We start from the raw sequence: 19,912 nt of genomic DNA, 5'->3' as shown, positions 1-19,912 counted from the left end.
AAATGATCTTTCCTATACAAGTGATCATTAAAGAATGCAACTTCCTTAAAGACTGATCTGAAATAAACAATGAAAGGAGTAAACAAAAATTTGTAAAATAATGCAGCAATATAAAGGCAAAGAGAAGGAATCAACAATTTAAATGATTGAGTTGAATGACCATTTAAAGCCTTAAGAATGATATATGTAATTAGATTCAAATAAATTAACAATATAACTAAGAAATTGAATATGAAGACTAAATATATAGAATGATAGCTTAAGGCTATTAATGTAGCTAGTAGCTACATATATAGCTAGATATCGAGTAAGAAGATTGGATGTAATTTACAATCTCTGCCCAATCACATTATAAATAAGTAATTATAGAATGAATGAGTTGAACTGAAGGATTGGCTTAAATAATAATGAGAAATCACAATGAGTAAAACTAATCAATTATTTTTTATAACATTGAATCAACAAATTGAGGGATTGAACAGAAACTATGAACTATTGAATGAAACGAATTTAACATTGAATCAACAAATTGAGGGATTGAACAGAACTATGAACTATTGAATGAAACGAATTTAACATTGAATCAACAAGTTGAGGGATTGAACAGAACTATGAACTATTAAACCTTGAAATGATTAAAATGATATTTTTTTAAAATTATTTTTAATTAACGAAACGAATGAAAGGAATATAGCCACAAAATCAATCAATGTAATATTATAAAATATTGACTGAGTAAACAGAGTCAAATACCACCATGAATGATCATAGTATATGAACAGAATGATTGAACAGAATCTATTACAGAATGCATAAGCAGAATGCACGAAGAGAACAAATGAATAGACTGAATGAAATGAATGTAAAAATGGTCGTATACGTATCGTATTCGTATGAATATTAATGAATAATATGCATAAAATCTTAGCTAATGGTGTCATTTCAAAAAACAATCCCTAAATAAGTATTTGTAAATTAAACCTTTTGCAAATCAAACGATTTTTCTGATTTAAAATCTCAATACACCAAGCCCACACTATTTGGTCTTAAATTAAGTTGTTCCCAAGTTCTTTCTAACGTCTTAATGCCGCGTTCCCATTGCCAATCCTGGAGCCGTATGCCCAACTAATTGTTAATTGTCAAAAATAAAACCTTTGAGGCTAAAAGAACAAGTGAAGTTGTCCAAGTTGCAATTGGTTTCCCCCCTCTTAGTCTTAAGTGGTTATAGTTATACTTAAATATTTTTTGTTTTTGTTTTTGTGACTTCTTCACACATCAACGCCCACTTTTCTGGAGCACCGCCCCATTTATCAATATTCATTTAGTGTCGTCGTCAACTTGTTGTTGTTGCTGTTGTTGTTGTTCGTTCTGCTTGTCTTTGCTGATGATGATCATTAAAAGTGCTGGAAAAGAACAGAACAGAACGGAGAAGGAGACAGAAAGAACAAAAAATTAATTGACGGGCGCATAATGACAGTTTATCTGGAAAAAATTGTTTGCTTCGAGTGTTGAGTTTTAATTAAAAAATTATTGGATTACGTTCTGTCTTCCTCCCTTCCATACATCTCCCTCCACCCCTTATCACCTCATCAAACGCATTCATACCTTTTGCTACTTGGTTATGCCTAAGCGTAAGCCAAAGTATTTTATCTTCCTAATGACAAAAGGAAGTTGCAAGTTGCTCGTTCGAGTGGCAAAAAAAAAAACGAAAACAATTTGTGAGGTCGCCTTATTAGGAAACTTTAACTAGGCACTTGCAAAAGTTAGATTTCCATTCTATTTTTCAATTTTGTTTTTTTCTTTCCCCTTCTTAGCTTTGACACTGCCTACCAATTGTTTTTGCCCTACCTCCTCTCCCGCCTTAAATTTTTGACTGACATCCTCAAAGAGCGACAACGGCGGCATCGGCTGTCTGATTTTTGATCATGGACATCACTCTATCCGACTGCTCCTTCTTCCCTTTCTCCTCCTCAGTCTCCTGCTACTCTTCTTTTGTAAGGAAGCCATTACACGCATTGAATATATTTCAGTTGCTGATCCACAAGCCAAAGTCATCTTCCTTTAAGGTTTTTTGTTGTTTTTCTTTGGTTTGCTTTGTCGTTGTCTTTTGAAGATGGTGGGGCAACAAAATTTATGTTTTTTGCCTTTGTCTTGAAATGCAAATGCATTTTTTTTCACTAAATATAACGTATGTAGGACTTACATTGCAGATACAACAGATCAAAATCGAAAAGGTTTGAAAATATATGAAATCTTTGCTGAATATAGGTATTTCGTAAATGTAAAAGTATTCTGTAAAACTGAAAGATTCCTGGGAATTATCAGTTACAGCATCCATTTATCATTTTCATATTGAAAAATTTATACCTTTCATAAGTGGAAATTGATAAAAATCTTACTACATTTTTTATGTGGGTTATTTAATACGTAAGTAAAAAAAAGTATTTTTTAGCAAATTGAATGAATTTCAATAAAAAGGCTTATGAGTTTAGCTAGTAAATATTTTACCAAGGCCAATAAGAATAGAAATTGTTAAATTGAAGAATTGTATTTACATTTTCACTTCTGTTTTTTGTTGATAAAAAATTATGATAACATGCTTGAGTCATAGTTAATCCTCTAAGCTCTTTGGGTTTTTAATCAATTGTCATATAATCAAACAAATAATGAAAACTAAGTATCAGTATTTATGATTTTATAAAATCACATAAAAAATGTGGAATCTGCAGTTGCAAGCTTTGCCGTTCTTTTTTCGCTTCATTTAATTTGAATTCCCAACTACTTTTAGCGTGGAAGATTTGGTATGGCCATTACAACTTTGGATTCTTTAGCGAAGTCTGCTGATGATAGAACTTGGTTGTTCTTGAAATAGCTATACAGACAACCTGTTCACCTTTTGTGCAGCCTATGACTTAAAATCTTATAAATTAGTAAGATTTATTGACCTCAAACCGACTTAAGCCTAGTTTTTATAAAATAACGATAAGTGCCTTGAAACACACTTAAGTCTTAGAGGGTTAAACAAATTCAGATGATGATATTGTTGCTCCATCGTTTCTTTTTCGAGAAATATATTAATTGCACTGCAATAGTTCCCATATTCAGAAAAATCAGAGAAGTGAGTTGTAAAACATATATCATCCAGAGGGTTAATGGTTAAGTCAAATCGCTGTGTATGGCATTCATACATAAACTCGTTTCTTTTTAATATAAACGTTTATCGTATTGGTATTAAGCATTAACTTGGTTGACCCTTAATGCTTTCAGTTTTGTGAAAAGCAATGGCATACTTGTTCCCCTTTGACAACCCCTTCTCCGCTTGTTTTATTCAACAAGTTGCAGACTAGTTGAAATTCTTTTTTTTTCGCCGTTTTTGAAATCAAATGCAGAAAAAACCACTGGAAATACTATGTACAGAGTAAGCCAGCAGGTTCCATCGATGCATATTCATAGGCTTTAGATGCCCCTGCCGCTTAGTTTCTCCTCCTGCAACATGATGTTACCCTTACCCCCTGCCAAGTGAGATGCCAACTGTGTGCTGAACTGATAAATTAAACAATTCCAACTAAAATGCAATGCATTGCAAATTTTTCTGTTGCTGCACTAGAAAGTTTGCTGCAACATAGAAATGAGAAGAAGAAACCAATGACGATGATGATGATGAGGAAGAAATTTATGCCTTGTACTCGTTAGTTTTGATGTCTTTGGTGCCACCTGATGATGACTGTCAGTCACTCCAATGCAAACAGATTTAAATAATCCGTTTCAAATGGTAGAATTTCCTGGGATTTCAAAACCCCCACAACATGTCCCCCTGCCTCCTGGAAGGTAATTAAATGTGCTTTAATTTGTATAATTCCCTTGATTTATCATATCAGGTAGAACTTTAAGAAATGAATATTTACCACATCAAAGTTAGAAAGTTACCTGGGAAAATCAAAAACAGAGTGAGAGAGAGATGGTTAGATAGAAAGACGTAAAGTAGGGACAAAGATTTATCTATCTACAATGTTGTCGGAGTTTTACGAGTTCAAATTTTGCATTTCTCTCCCCATCAATTGTTGCTCTCGGCTTGATCTTGTTGCATATGCAAATTTTTTTTGGCTAGTGGTGGAAATTCTTGTGAAATCGTCATCATCATCGTCGCTTGTCTTATAATTACCAGCAATTTTCCATGAATTTATTACTGAAAGAACAGCAAAGAGCAGGCTTAAGTGCGCTCAAAGGGGTCGCAACAAGCGATTTTTTTTTCTTCTGTTGCTGGTCTTTTTTTTCTTTTTCCTCTGAGTACAAACAAACAGACCATAAATAGTAGAAATTTCCACATGACACGCGATGATTATGCGCGATTCCATGCAAACAAGTGTCTGTTAGGGATGGGATGGCAGGCGGGGCGGAGGGCGGTTCAGGGTAAGAGGGGACTGGTAGAGGGTACACAGGAGGGATCATCATTTGCGTATATGTCTCGCTTTGTTCGACTGCATTTGCCCTCCTCCTAATGAGTACAGGCGGCACTCTTATTATGTGACAGGTTTTTAAATTGTCCACAAAAATAAAATTGTTATGGTGAGTCTTTCTTACTTAAATAGAGAATTATCTTATTATGTTATAGAGAAGCAATTTCTATTCGCCAAAAATATATTTTGTAATAAAATGAAATATTATGAGACGGTCCTTATTTAATCCTTGGGTAAATATATTTTCCTGTTTCCTAATGAAAATTGGTTAGTTCATAATTTACGTAAATAGATACTGCCAAAAAAGATATTTCTAAATGTATACATTTTGCGTAATCTTTTGAGATCCTTACGTTCATTTTCCTTTTGTTTTAATAGAAACTTTCTACAACAACTTATTATATAAAAGTTTTTTAATTATTGATATCAAACTATGAAGTTGAACTTCCTTTTGACGTAATCTTTATATCATTGGCGGAAAGAGGTCATCATTTTGGTGGGGTAATGTAGCCATTCGGTAGTAAAATGAAAAGCGTTTTTGGATATTAAAATTAGATAATTTTTTTTAAGAAAAATCTAGGTTTTGAATGTTATGTGACGGAGATATATTACAAAGTTAGTTTCTGTAATTTTGTCGTTATTATTGGTATATTTATCTAATATTTTGTTCTTTTTCAAATCAACATTAAGAATTTGAATCGCTTAATGTGCCTGGCATCATATTGTTTATTTTCTTCTATAAAATGATAAATTTTGAATTTGTAATTTTGACATCCCTCATATAGTATTTTTGTTAAATCGTATTGTTGATTCACTCGATTACTGGCAATAATCTAAACTACTTTAGATTTAAATTTTTGTGTGGCTTTGTTCGATATCCAAAGGACCAACCAACTAGTGATGTAAAAAAACATCGATGTTCTACTGGCGATATTTCTCGATGTTAACTGATGCTTTTGTTAATGTCGATGTTCAGCAATGCATCGATGTTTTACCAAAACATGGGTTGTATCAAATTTTATCATATATCAGTTATATGAAGCTGTCTTTAAGAAGCCTAACTTAACTTTAAGCGCATTTCTTTCAGATTTACAACAAAGATGAGGTAAAGGTGTTTTCACCGACTGGCAAAATGTTAACAAATAAAATAAATTGAGAAAGCTCAAATCAGTCAAACGAAGTTTTATTTCGGAAAGAAAAGCCCATAAATACTTTATCGAATAGTTTTTGAAAGATAAGGCCAATATTAAGAAAAGAGACCAGCGGGTTTCAATATTTTATTAATACTTTAATCATTTAAGAATAAATTTAAATACTTTTATGAGAACTTTTGATTATTAGAAAAAAGTTAACTTTATTAAAGAAAAACGTGAGAAATACATCGATGCATCGAGATTTTATTAGCATTGAAACCATCAATGAACCTACACATCGATGTTTTTATTGAAATTAACCTCACTACAACCAACAATTTGCGGTGTCAGTTTGACAAGTCTTCACTGTAGTTGTTTGGCTCAGCACACATTCAACAATGGGGCAAGTATAATTTTTAATTGCTCAAAGCGCAAGCGACACAATGACTACGACAATGACGTCCCCTGTCCGGCACCTTCTGCCCTCAAGTTGCTGTTGTTGTTGTTGGCAAGTCGAAATCGCAGTGAATTCACATTTTGATGTCGGCTCTCCATTGATAGTGCCCCACACTCTCCCCCTCTTTCTCCTTACTCTTGTCCATTCCACAATCCCTTGGCATGACATGACTGGGCCTCATCTGCATCTCATATTGTATCGAGTTGTGGATCAGATCGGATTGTATCGTATGGAATGGACTGGCGGCCGAACCGGGTGTCTGTTTCTTATTAGAGACTTGGCTTGAGACTTACTCACTCTCTCGCTCTCTCTCTCTCTATCTGTCTCTTCTCTTCTGTGCACGCGGTCGAATACAAATTCCATGAATTAATTTCAGTTTTGCATGTTGTTATTTATTAAAATTTTTAATTTTTCCCCATTTTACTATCGCGTTCCGGAGTCTTTGAAGCAGCAGCCGCCAAACCGCCACTCGACAGTTGAACTAGTTACGTGATTCTTATCTTTCAAATATTCCCTGAGCTCCCCTTTTAGTGCCAAAAAAAAAAATAAATAAAATTCAAAAATTGAAATTAAAAGAAAACGTCTCATAAGCGGTATTAGCATTTAGTTACAATAACGACTTTCTGATACTCTCACAAAGGATTCGTTTAACGTTAAACAGTTAAAACGGTTGACAATTTCCCAATTTGTCTAATATGTAGGATAATGTCGGTTCGAACCACTTAGGTGAAGTAGATTAAATAGGTAGGTCTTTCGAAGACTTTTAGATACTAAAGTTTCCGATATTGTTCGATCCGTTCACCATGTTTATCGGAAGATCCGAATTTTTTTAATGATATCGATATTCTTTACTAATAATCGTAAGTTTTACTTGTACATACATAGTTAAATATATTTAAACTCCACACTTCCGCATTATTTAGTCGTTAGGCACAGACAAGCCTTCAATCTAAAGGTTCATATTTTGACGTAATCGATATATTTTTTGATAAACTCCTTGTGTAAGGTATTGTTCTGATTAAAAATCAGATTGATTGGCTGTAAGATACCTAAATGATAGGTAAATTAGGTTAAATCGATTCTAGAGTTGATGACGATCCAAAATATATATGTAGAAATGATATGTGACGTGACTTTTAACACATTTTCCTCTATTTGTCCTTCATTTTCTTGGTACATGATATACATACTTACTCCATTCCACAAAAAAAAAAATTAAAAGACTTTATTCTTTGAAGTTATTTTTAATAGTTTTCGAAATTTTTATTAAAGTTTTCTTTCTTTTTTTGTGTGTTTTTGTTTAGTTTTTTGTTTGTCTTTTTATATTTGTTACATTTAAAAATTCTATTAGTATTTTGTTTTTACACATTTTACACTTACAAATGGTTTTCTCTTTTCTTTGTTTATAAATTCAAAAGGATTTGATAATGCATTTTTATATAATTATTTTTATTATTTTTTTGTTTTAGTTAGTTTACTTTTGCCCATAACATAAAATGTATTGCTAAAAATATTTATAATTTTAAATTTCTTTGTTTTTTTTTATGCATTTTTGTTTGTTTTTTTGTTTTGTTTTACGTTTAAATGTAAGTTAAAATTAAAATCATTCAATTTGATTATCACAGTATTCACGCACAATAATTCAAATAAATATGAAAGGATTTAAAAGATATTTTTATATAATAGTTTATGTATATATAGTTTTATATTCATTCGCTAGGAATAGTTGTGGTATTTTGTTTGACTTTGAAAATGGTAAAAGACTATACTTAAATATTAATAATACGCACACACATATACATATACATATACATATATGACATACATATATAATTATACATATTATTCCAATGATTAATCATTTGTTCTTTCGTTTATATTGAATAGAACAAATGATTAGCATTTGAATTGTACAAAATTTTATGGGTTAATTAAATGAACTTTGTTTTGTTCATTTGATTAGCAAAAATTTTGCATTTGTTTTTTTTATAATTCTAAGTTGTTACAATAAATACAAATACCATTAATAGTTAACATATAAAACAAACCCCAGATTTGTATGTGTGTGTGTTAATTAAGCTAATATTTGATGTGTTTGCGTCTTTGAACCTGGAATGAGAGAAGCAAATAAAGGTATTTCATTAGTAATAACTCAGAGACAAAATCAATTGGTTAAAAGTTAAGTAATTGTCTTGATAGATAAGTAGAAACTTCTAATATGCTATGAGGAACTGCTTTATACTTTAGCTGAACTGGATCACAATAGACTCATTAAGTCGTATAAAGGTTTCAATTATGGATATCTTAGCTTAGATTGGGTCTACACTACACTATACACTATACTTAATTTCTTTTGAACTAACTCCTAATGTAGACATTTTTACAGAATAATAAAATCACGAAATGTTTCTGAAAAGTTCTACAAGGTGGTCTCACTTTTTTAAACTTTGTGTCACTTTAACTATCATAAAAAAACTTAAAGTAAATTTTATAAATCGTTAGAAAAAACTATTTCTAGTTGTACACACCTGTTTATAGTTTGGCCAGTTGCATTTTCTATTTTATTTGATTTATTCCTTGTGTTTTCCTTACATTGCACTTTTTGTCCGCCGAATCTTTGGCCACCCATTACCACCATTACGACTGTTTCTAGTGCATCATGTAGGGCGACTCGTCCATATCATCTCCACCGGTGGGACTGTCCAGTGAAGGGTTGATACGCTTCTCCTTCTGTCGACGATTGCAAAACCAAACGCGTACGACTTCCTTCTCCATGCCCAGACGATCGGCCAGTTGACTGATTTCCTCACTCGTCGGTTTCTGATTGGCCATGAAAGCCTTCTCGAGAGCTCCCCGGATGGTTGTCTCAATCGAAGTGCGCTTCTTGCGACGACGACCAATTATTTCCGGAGTACTAACCGTGGCCTGTAGGGCAGCCGGGTCGAAGACTCCGCCTGTGGCTTGAATTGTGCGATCGGCATCATCTAACCACTTCTGGAGTAAAGGCTTCAGCTTGCACATGTTCTTGAAGCTCAAGTTCAATGCCTCGAAACGGGATATGGTGGTCTGAGAGAAATCATTGCCATAGAGCTTACCCATGGCCAGGCCCACATCGCCTTGAGTGAAACCAAGTTTAATGCGCCGCTGCTTGAAGGTTTTGGCGAACTGTTCCAGTTCCTCCAGATCGGTGGTCTCCTCGGGTGATGGTTGCTCACCAGCTGCTCTGGCACTGGCCACAGTTTTCGCCTGCGGAGTGCCAGCATTGATGGCCGTGGAGCCCGTGGAGGAGATCTGAGTGCCACTGGTTGGGGTACTGGGCGTTAGGATGCCACTCAATTTCAAACTTGCCGAGGAACTTGGCGGTGTAATCTGCAGCATTGTGGTGGTCGATGTGCTGGCCGCTGCCGTTATCTGTGGCGGTGAGCTGGCAGGACTTCGCACCGATATGGGACTTCTCATGTTCGGCGTAGAACTACGCGGCTGTGGCAGGTTCATGGATGTTGTTTCCTCCATTTGACGCTTTTGCAGCGATTGCAGTTGCTGATTGGCCTGACTTAGGGCCTGCAGTTGGCTTTGCATTAGGAATTGGGCAGCAGCCACTTGGGTGGCCAGGTTAGGATCATCTTGTTGCATGCCCAACGAACCATTTCGCAAAAGTTCCATATAACTGTTGTATTGTTGTTGCAGGGCAACTTGACGTTGCTGCAACAATTGCTGGAACTGAGCAAAATCCTGGGCGGACAACAATGGATGATGACCAGCAGCGGCAGCGGCCGCCAATTGGGCTTGCGGTGAGGACATGCCTGGCAAAGCCAGGAGCGGATTAATGCCATTGGCGGCCGCAGCAGCAACAGCAGCTGCCATTGAAGCAGCAGCCATTGTTGAGGCTGGTGGAGGAGGAGAAGCTGCTCCTGCTGCTGCTGTTACCGCTGCCGCTGATGATGCGGCTAGATGAGGAGAGATCACTGGACGATTTAGTGACTCTAGGGGTAATGGTGGTGGCGACGTGGTTGTCTTCGAGGATTTCATGGAATTGGCTGGCGATTGAGTGCTATGACGTGAGTTATCACTGGTCAAGTTCAAGGCTCCACCATTAGCATCATCATCATCGTAGTCGTCTGACTGTTCTTGCTTGTACTGCACATGATGATGATGATGCGGCAGATGTGGATGATGATGGTGAGCCGGATGTGGTACCAGCAATTGACGTTTGGCCTGCTGTTGGCTCAATGAGAGAGCTGGACTCAATGGTGAACGACAGCGATCACTAGAAGTTCCCACACTGGAATTATTATCATCGCAATCGGAAGCTGCAAATAAGCAAATGCAAAAGACGATATGTTAAAACAAAATTAAGGAAACGTTTCCCTGGGGGATATATAAGGACTCCGAAATTGAACAAGTCTTGATATGTCATTGTGGAAAAGTTAACTTACTTAACTCTCTAAAAGAAAAACTCTCTCTAACTCTATAAAGCATATAGTTGCTCTACATTAGACACACCCAAAATGAACCTTTTGAATTTCGTATTGAAATGAAACCTTTTTTAAAATCACCATAAACAAATATATATGAAAACGAACCGAATTTAAGTTTTTTCATATACTACCCCGAACGCTATGCAAAAATTAGCCATCCAATGTGTGGTCCTTTTTCTCAGTTTCCTGTCTTTCTTTCTCTCTCTTTATTTATTTTTTGCATAAATTTTAGCATTTTCCACATTTTCACTCAATTTCATAGTCGGTTGAGTTTTCCCCCAGCGAAGAAAGAAAGCCTTTCACGTGACCACCCAGCCGAAATTATTATGCCAAAACCAAAAAAAAAAAGAAAAAGAGAGGCAAAATAAGTTTCCCTGGGTCCATCTACTCTTCAACTCGAAATCCACCTTCATTGTGCATAGTTTACATAGTGTTCACCTTGAGAGACACATCAAATGGAATTCTCATGTTTTCTTTTCATTTTGTTGTTGAGCCTCACAGAGCAGCAGCAGAGCTGACGCTTTTAGCTGCTTTTAAGTGCCATTTTAGCATTTCAAATGCTTTTCGTTTTTGGCGATTTGTATAAATTTGCTATTTATATGCATTTTATATGTATGTGTATTTCTGTGTTTGTGAAAGGGAGTCAAGACGAACCAATTGATTTGCAATAATATTTAAATACCACACAAGACACCGGACAAAAGGACACATAGAGTTCATTACCATGTTTCGGACTAGAAGAAAAGTAAAGTTGATAAACCCTTTTCAAAACAGTAACAAAAACGTTGAGCATAGTGTACTATATTAACCCTCTTTGAAGTAGTTCTTCATCTTTGGGATTTTTGCATATGTTTTGGTGGTTGAAGATTTTATTTTTGCTTCTCCCTGGCTACGTGAATTTGATGACTTATTTGCCCAAGTGGGCGACCCACATGGTCAATCGTTTCGTTACATATTGCAGAATGGAAATAAGATGAGCACAAAAAAAGGGGAAGAGTGGGAAAAAATATAACTTTCGGTTCGGTCCAGGCAAAGGCTACGGGAACGGCTACGTGCGTCCATTTGGTATTCAGATGATGTGCAAATTCGATTTGTATGTGTTCTCTGTGTGAAGGGCCTCTGCCCAGGGGCGTAGGTGGTCAATTTAAACAAATTTATTGGGAAAAACGAAACTTTTAAGTTTTGAATAGGACTAAATCCTATGCAGTAAGTTCTAAAGCATATCAATTGAATCTTTGACATCTCTAACATAAGATGGTAAATGAAATAGCCATTAAAATAACTTTAGACTTCTAACTAACAAGGATAGTTCAAAAGTAAATGTAGTTCATTTGTAGAAATAATAAAGTAATCTCTAAACTTCAGAGGGATATTTGAAGTTATTTAAGTAACCGAATAAGCTTAAGTTACTTGGCTTATCTAGAGATCCTTAAGTTTATAAGATTTGGAGTTAGATGAAAACCAAATACAATTTATTTTAAGAAGTACTGCAAAATGTATACCAAACTTTACAGTGCTAACGCTTCTAAAAGCTGAGTTACTTGAGGTTGAGGAAAGAAATGATACTTTGAAACCGAATAAAATACATTTGAAGAAGTAAGTAAGTAAGTAATATTAATACCAAGTATTCGAGTGGTATTTCTAATGAGTGCTGAGAATATTATAAATAAAGATTTCATCTGAAACCTAATAACACAGTTTAGAACTTAGAAGAAAGTAACAAAGAACCCTTCAAATAAAGTTAGTTCCAAACAATTTTGACAATTTCCAAACAATTAAGAATGCCAAGTACATGTTTTAAATAAAGGGAAAGGATATCCCCCCTTGAAAACGCCGCCCTTGTTCATTTAATCGAACCAATAAAAGACGAAGAAAGGCAAATGGTCAGTTTTCATGTGCACAACTGATAGGATGATCCCACACTCATAGCATAGCATAACGGAATAATTTTTGCATAAAATATATGTAAATACACATTTAGTATATGGTTCGTGAAAGAAATCACAGCAACTGTGTCCAGTCCCGTACACATACAGACACACTCCAAGCACACACTCATGCATATGAAAATTCAAATCAAGCAAAAATTCTGTCAATAAACGGGGGAGAAAAAATATATTTATATTGAATAGAAAAACGAAAAATGCTGTGTCCCCCTACTCACCCGTCTCATCAGGGAAGGAAAAAGGTTAAGCCGTGACTAACCGAGTCCCGTCCGTAGACATCGACGTGGGCGTAAAAATGTGTGAATTGCAAATTTTACGCATCTAACAAACCCGTCAATAACGAGTTATGAATAATAATGACTGTCCAACATGGAAATGTAGAAACCTATTTCAGAGGGGGATGGGGGAGATTTCTTAAAGAATTTGTCAAATGGATTTTTAAATGCCACCGAAAACTACTTAAGAAGCTGTTAAGTCAACACTAAAAGATCGACATTAGAGAGAGTTTGAGGTTGAGGGGAAAAGAGGCATTTAATAAGACATCAAACATTAACTTGGGAAAAGAGAATAGAAGTTTCCCTCTCTCTCTCTTGATGTTCCCTAAATCACTGGCAAAAGGGCTGCGACAAAAGTTTTGACAGCCCATTGTATTTGGGTTTTTGGGTTTTTCGGGAGGCAACCCTAAAAATCTAAGCGCGTGGCCAACTCGAGCTATGTATGCGATGAAGAAGGGTTGTTTGGTTGGTTGGTTGGTTCATTTCAGTTTAGTTTCGATTTTCATTTTTCGGTTCCTGTTTATTGTCTTTTGAAAACGCATACATACGAGTGATTTAGTGAAACTGATGCCCAATGGCAGATGTTTCCCAAAAATATGTGTGAGACAGAAAGTGGACAGAATCGTAAATCGTATATTGGGGTTAGAGAGTTTGAGAATTTGAGTTTCTGTTTTTGGACAACAGCTGATACCACTTACCATTCGATTGCAACGGCGACGGTGAACGCGACAGACGGCTGATATCTGAAAATAGTCCAAAAAAAAGTAAAAACCAAACGTTAAATATAAATATATATAAAAATGTACAACATATCCTCCACACTAGACTAGACCATGACACTTAAAGCCAAATGCAGTCGTTGGCTTCACTTAAAAGTTTATGTTAAAATCAATAAGTATATATGTGAGTGTATATAGAGAAAACACAACACTGACCAAATGCTTAGCATTCGGACACTCAGACTCAAGGTATAAAAGGATATTTTTATGACCATCGTCGAGGGAGCAGCAGCAGAACGAACACCGCCACCTGGTGCATGGAATTCGATTTGAATTTCTTTCCTTGCAACATTTGTTTGTTGCATTTTATGAGAATTCGACCAAAACAGGCATAACAAAGTGGCAAAGTGTAAAATTCTGTCTGCGACTAATTTACGAGGCAACTAGAAATTCGAGTTTCATAGCTTTTGAAACGTCAATGTCGTTTCATTTATATTATTGGGGATAGTCATCGATCGAGTAATTAAAGTAGAAATGCAATATACTTAGAATTTCATTGCAAAGATAACATTTATATAAATATTTTTTAAGCAAATATCAAGAACTAAACTTGTCTAAATTGAGAACACATATTTCGTTTTCCTAAGCAATTACTAATGAACTAATGTAATTTCAATTACTGAATCAAATAATTGAGTAACCACATATACAAAATGCAATATTTTTTGTATGTTGGTTAAAAACTCTTTCAAAATAAACTTTTAATTTGCATTTTTCCATTACACTGAAAACTATATGAAATAAGCAATAAAGTCTGTCTTTATTCCAAAGTCTTCCTTTTAATGTACTTGAATATCAATTTCTACTTCCCAAAATCAATTTTAAAGCATTTTATTATTTATAAATTTGAATTCTTTTACTTTAGCTCGTTTTAAAATAAAATAGTTTCTTGAGAAAGGAATTTCTTTTTGTTACTTCTCTGAGTTCAATCTTTGCCCTTTCTAATCCCGTATTTGTGTCTTTTTTGCCCTCTTATCTCACCCTATTGCAGGCCTACCTCTTCCCAACTCATTTAACTCGCTTCTGGCACACTTTTGTCGCCCTTTTAGCTCGCACTAATTAAGGTCCAAAAACTGCCACACGCCAAGGAAAGGGAGAGCAAGAACTCTTGAAGATCGACCTCAAGTGCCCATTTTCTTACAATTAAATGTTATTTCTGGACATATGTGCCGGAACATTTTGGGAAATGTTTTTGGTCCAGGCGCTAACTAAACTGCCACATAAATTATGTTTTTCTCGAACTGAAATGAAAACACACCCCCGCTCAGGAATTCTCTCGCCCTCTTTCTAACTCAAAAAAAAAAGAGCAACATTTTTGTGAATTGAAAACAATTTTGTATAAATTTTTGGCATAAAATCAAAAACCGCAAGCCAACCAACCCTCTGAGGCCCCCCGAGGTAGTAGAATATAAAATTTTAGAGAATTTTACACACAGCGGGTGACGACGAGTGGCGGGTGGGGGGTGGAGGAGTTTGCGGCGATGGCGGTGGCGGCTGCTGCAATCTGAGATATATCTCTATATATATAGTTTTCATGTGGCTCTCATACAATTAGTCAATGACCTCGACCGATGAAAATGGCCATAGAGAGATGAGTGGGAGGGGGGTTTGGCTATAATCACACAAACACACACACACACACACACACATACATATAGACATCTGTACACAGACACACTCCCCATCACGTGCGCAGACTGACTCTATCGATTGAGTCGTCGTCCTCCTCCTGCTCCTCGTCGTCGTTGTAGCTGTCGTTGTCGATGTCGACGGCGGAAGCTGCGTGTCTTGAACTCTTGACCCCTCTACTACCCATGATGGACCAACAAAAATTGTAGCCAAAAAGAAAGAAAGAGGAAAAATAAATAACTAAATAAAATAAAAGAAGAAAAATAACAGACATGAAATGTGCGTGTGTATGTGTGTGTGTGTTTTCCGCTTTGTTTTACTTGAATATTCGTAGCAAAACAAACTAGCAACATTAGACAGAGAGAAAGTAATAGCCTAGAGAGCAAAATCTCTGTCTAACTTCGATGAGACGGAGAAAGAGCGAGCTTAAATCACGGCGAAAAAAAAGGAGCTTGATTAGCAAAACCAAAAATTAGGCATAGTCGGCTTTTAGGCTTTAGAGAGGCAAGTATATAATCTAAAGGACAACGGACAAGGATTTGCTGGAACTAAGGACGAGAAAATTTGCCTCTTTCATAGACTATCATTTAGCTATAGTTCTACCATGAAACTATATAATTTCAAACAAATATTACATCAAAATTTGGAACTTCAAGAATGTTTTAAAACTTACTAAAATTTCGAATAGGTTTTTTAATGGAAACCTAGATTGAGTTTTGATGTTAGACTCACCCAAAGTAAACAATGATATTCATTCTTTGGTATATAAAATTTCCTAATATGACCAGAATTTAGGAATTTTTTGAAATAATTTTGTGTAGTAGAACATAAAATAAACTTTACCTTCTTGACTTAAAAATATTCTGTAATCAGAAAGCAAATGAGTTGGTAAATTCCCCAAAAAAGTTAATTTACCACCAATATTCAATAACAAAAAATTGAATATATTTTTTGGGCCACTTGTAGATTAGGCCATTCATAAAATGAATAATGAGGACATCCTTTCACCAAGTTGATCAACTTTGGAGTCGGCAAAAGTCATTGAGAAACATTCGAATTTAATTAGAATCGCACACACTTGAGAACATAACGAAACTGATTAAAGTTTGTGTGTTTCAGCCTTAAGTATTTATTAATTAATCAGCGTTTACTAAGCATTTTGCGTTGTAGTTTCGTTTCAATTGCGGAAGCTCATATCCGTTAACAAATATTAATGGGGACGACTTTCAATCAAAAATTCTAAGAATTGAAAATTTCTACTACAAACACGCCCCTCTTTCTTCTTCTATGGCAATTTTTATTGCACTTGGTCTCCTGTGATAAGGAAAATTCAAAACTACCTTATCAAGATAGACGACCATCGTAATGCTTCATCGTATGAGCTCATTGTACAATGACTAAAAATATATGATTTGATTTTGGTCAACAGGAAAAAATAACAACGACAACGACGAAAAATGCATAAATATTGTCGTCAATAGGTGTTAAATATATATTAATTTAAAAGTGATTGGCATTGTTCGATTAATTTATGAAAAATTAACCCAATGACGAAATGTGTTTACTCCTTCGAGTATATTCTTGCTGTGGTCAATTCCTAGAAGCTGTTGACGGGTTTCTTATGGTTTTTTTTTTTGCAGGTGTGCAAAATATTACCATTGATTTGACTTATTTGATAAGAAACTGAGGGAAAGATGAGATAAGCAAATCGCTTTATACAAGGTCTTGATGACTTGATGTATATAATGAGCAAATCAAATGGGGAAAATACATATATCAAATATTTCTTCCACTTCTCACGTGTTCAACAGCCTGAATGGTTCAAAGGTACTTAAAACGAGCACGAGGTGGTCAGAATATAGTTTAAGTCGTATTATATATTAAAATTTTAGAGATAATTCAAGATGCAAGTAATGCAAGATTTCCAAATTACTTAAAAGTGGCTTAAATGGGCAATTACATAATCAATTTGACTATTTTTACTTGAGGATTAGGATCATAAATATATATTAAGCCATTTGTCGATTATAATTTCTTACTAAACGCAATCATAAATTTTCGTTTTTTTTTTTTTTGTTTTTAATATCTTATCACCTTCATTTGTTGGGAAAGTCGAAAAAAATCCCCGCTCTATTTTTTCTACTATATGATTTCATAATTTATTCAAGAAGTACTATCTTCTTTTTTTTGACCTTATCTCTAATATTATTCATATAACTAATTTGGAGTACCCGAATTACTCACATTTCAATTGTGAGTCCATAGTTTTACATAATCAATCAAGCCATCCCGTACCACTTGACTTTGAGAGTTTTTCGATGGTAACAGGCAATAACACCTGAGACCATTTTTCGAAAAGGTGTTTAACTTATTACTTATTACGCATATTCACAATTTTACCTACATTTGTCATCGAAAACCCGACGACAAATTGATAAGGCAACAAATTAAATATATTGTTTACAATGACCAAGCGCAATGCACAGCGGTTCCATTGAGTACCCATCGTCAGCACCACAATCGACACCACCTTCATGCCACCACCTACGTCTCAGGTTTTTACATGGCCTTTTTGTGTTTTTATTACATGTCTGAATGTGTGAGTGTGTGTGTTTAGTATATTGTGCAAGAAATGCGTCTTTAATAAATTTATTTTTATGATAGGTATTTGTAATACATATTGGTTAGATTATATATCGAGTACAAACATTAGACCCGGTACCGGGTAGTTCTACGGAAAAGCACCAGCAAAGTGGGTCGGTTTTGGTTATTTATGATGGAGACACCCCAACACTAGCAATATCATACTATTTAATAAGTTGATTGCTCGGGATTGCAATTCTACAAGTGGTCTGGCTTACCCATTTTATATGTAGGTCTTAAAAAACTATCGAAAAAATCACAAGTTTCTGATTTGAAACTTTGCAAATTTCAATATATAGAAATAGATGGTATATTATGTGGATAAACTTACATCGATTCTGCATTATGTGTACGGCGACAGCTGCCTCTCGGGCACTTGTCGGTGTTGTCTTTAGCAAATCACGCTTCAAGGAATTATTATTATCCTCGGGACTAGCAGCGGTATGCCAACGTAGCTCCGACATAACCATTTTCACTTTGACCGAAAAAATCCTTTTCTTTTTCACTATATATTTTGATTTGTATAGATTTCTTACACAAATTGTTCTCAAGGTGTTCTTTTTAGTGTGGTCACTATGCACTGCATTAGATAAGTTCGACTTGATATTAGGTTTTGATAAACGTTTTTCTTTTTTTAGTTGTTGTTGATGATGTGAATACGTCCAAACGCGTTCGTGTTTCGTGTGAAACTGACAATTGTCGGTTAGTCCAAAGCGGTAAGGACACCTTTCTTTATTATTATTTTCGGTTATTTTTTTTTTGTGCTCAAACTTCCTTTACTCTCATCTACTACTACAACACACGATGCTCGATGCGGCCAGACTAACCTAACGGATGGATGGATAATCGGGCTCTAGGCCTGATGATGATGATGATGGACGGTAAAAACGTAGTGTTCTCTGCTTGTGTGACTGAGTGAGCCTTTGTCTCGCTCTCTCTCTTCCTTTGCGTATGCTCTCTTTCTATCCCTCACACACGCACACACACACTCACTCAGAGCCGGCTTGGATTTTGAGTTGAAAATTTAGGTTTTTATGCCCAAAAGCAAAACCGAAGGAAAAAAAACGCAGCTTCTAAAGTGAGGGGAAGGTTTCCGTTATGGGTCTTGTTTTTGCTCGTTGTTGTTGTTGTTGTTATTTAGTCACCCCCAGGAGGTAAGGGTTGATTTTTTACACTCGCACACTCGGAGCGTATAAAAAAGCGTTCGTCTGTGTATAAAAAACTTCTCCACGCGTTTGCCCACTAAACGAACAACGACTAAACGACGAACGATGCGCTCTAGAAGACTCAACGCGTTCAACTAACTGGTTTTCACGTCGGCGCCCCCGAATAGTGCAGCACTTGAATAAAGCTAAGGCTGGTGCGGGCGAAACAAAACGAAGCTTCGCACTCGCTCTCTTATGCTCTGTCGCTCTCTCTCGTGGTTTATTTACCGTTTTGTGGCAGGCATTAGAAATGCGTTCCACACACAGATAGAACATGTCGACGAACGAAACGTCGTTTCCCAATTGGAACATGGCGTTACACATACGCTGTGAGTGACGAGAAGAGGAGAAGGCCTCTTCTCTCGCTCTCATTTGAGTGACTGGCTGTGTGTGTGTGAGTATGAGTGTGTGGGAGAGTGAGTGAGTGAACTGTAAAATGTTTTAAAATTTTATACTACAATGTCTATGGCTCTTTTGGGGGGGAAAAACTTCGTCGTTCGTTCGTCGGTTTCTTGACGCAGCTCGACGAGCTCCATTGTATTGTGTTTGTGTGTGTGTGAGTGTGCGTGTGGGTGTGGCTTAAAATTTAAATTTAATACAGGGGGGAATGTATATGTGTATGTATGTACGATGTGGTCTATGGGATTGCATGAGTCTGTGTGTGTGCGCGTGGGCTTTATTTTTATGCTTGCACGTTGGGCGCCACATTTCGTAGGGGGATGTATGCGTGTGTGTTTGTGTGTATGCATATTATTTTATGATTGGCGAGTCAAAACTTGGATGCTTTTTTCTGTTCATGTGTGTGTGTGATGCTATGTAAAAATATTTTAAAGCCTGCGTCGACGCTGACGCTTTGCTTCAGCCAGCAGCATCCACCCATACAAAGTTCCTCATTCCCTCAACAATACAT

At 35.7% G+C, this 19,912-nt stretch overlaps 1 protein-coding gene across 1 annotated transcript; it reads right to left on the bottom strand.

Moving 5' to 3' along the window:
* Positions 1–7,939: 7,939 nt before the first annotated feature.
* LOC6642015 (protein nubbin) lies at positions 7,940–19,084 on the bottom strand. The gene is made up of 4 exons (XM_002065500.4): positions 18,129–19,084; positions 13,445–13,489; positions 8,576–10,357; positions 7,940–8,156 (listed from the first exon to the last, which is right to left on the bottom strand). The coding sequence occupies exons 1-3, from the start codon at positions 18,265–18,267 to the stop codon at positions 8,697–8,699; spliced, it is 1,845 nt and encodes a 614-aa protein (XP_002065536.1). The 5' UTR covers positions 18,268–19,084; the 3' UTR covers positions 7,940–8,156; positions 8,576–8,696.
* Between the last annotated feature and the right edge of the window lie 828 nt (positions 19,085–19,912).

This window comes from Drosophila willistoni (genome assembly GCF_018902025.1).
Source record: "Drosophila willistoni isolate 14030-0811.24 chromosome 2R unlocalized genomic scaffold, UCI_dwil_1.1 Seg167, whole genome shotgun sequence".
Classification (NCBI taxonomy): Eukaryota; Metazoa; Arthropoda; class Insecta; order Diptera; family Drosophilidae; genus Drosophila; species Drosophila willistoni.
The sequence above is the reverse complement of the archived record's forward strand: the minus strand, read 5'-3'. Positions and strand labels throughout refer to the sequence as shown.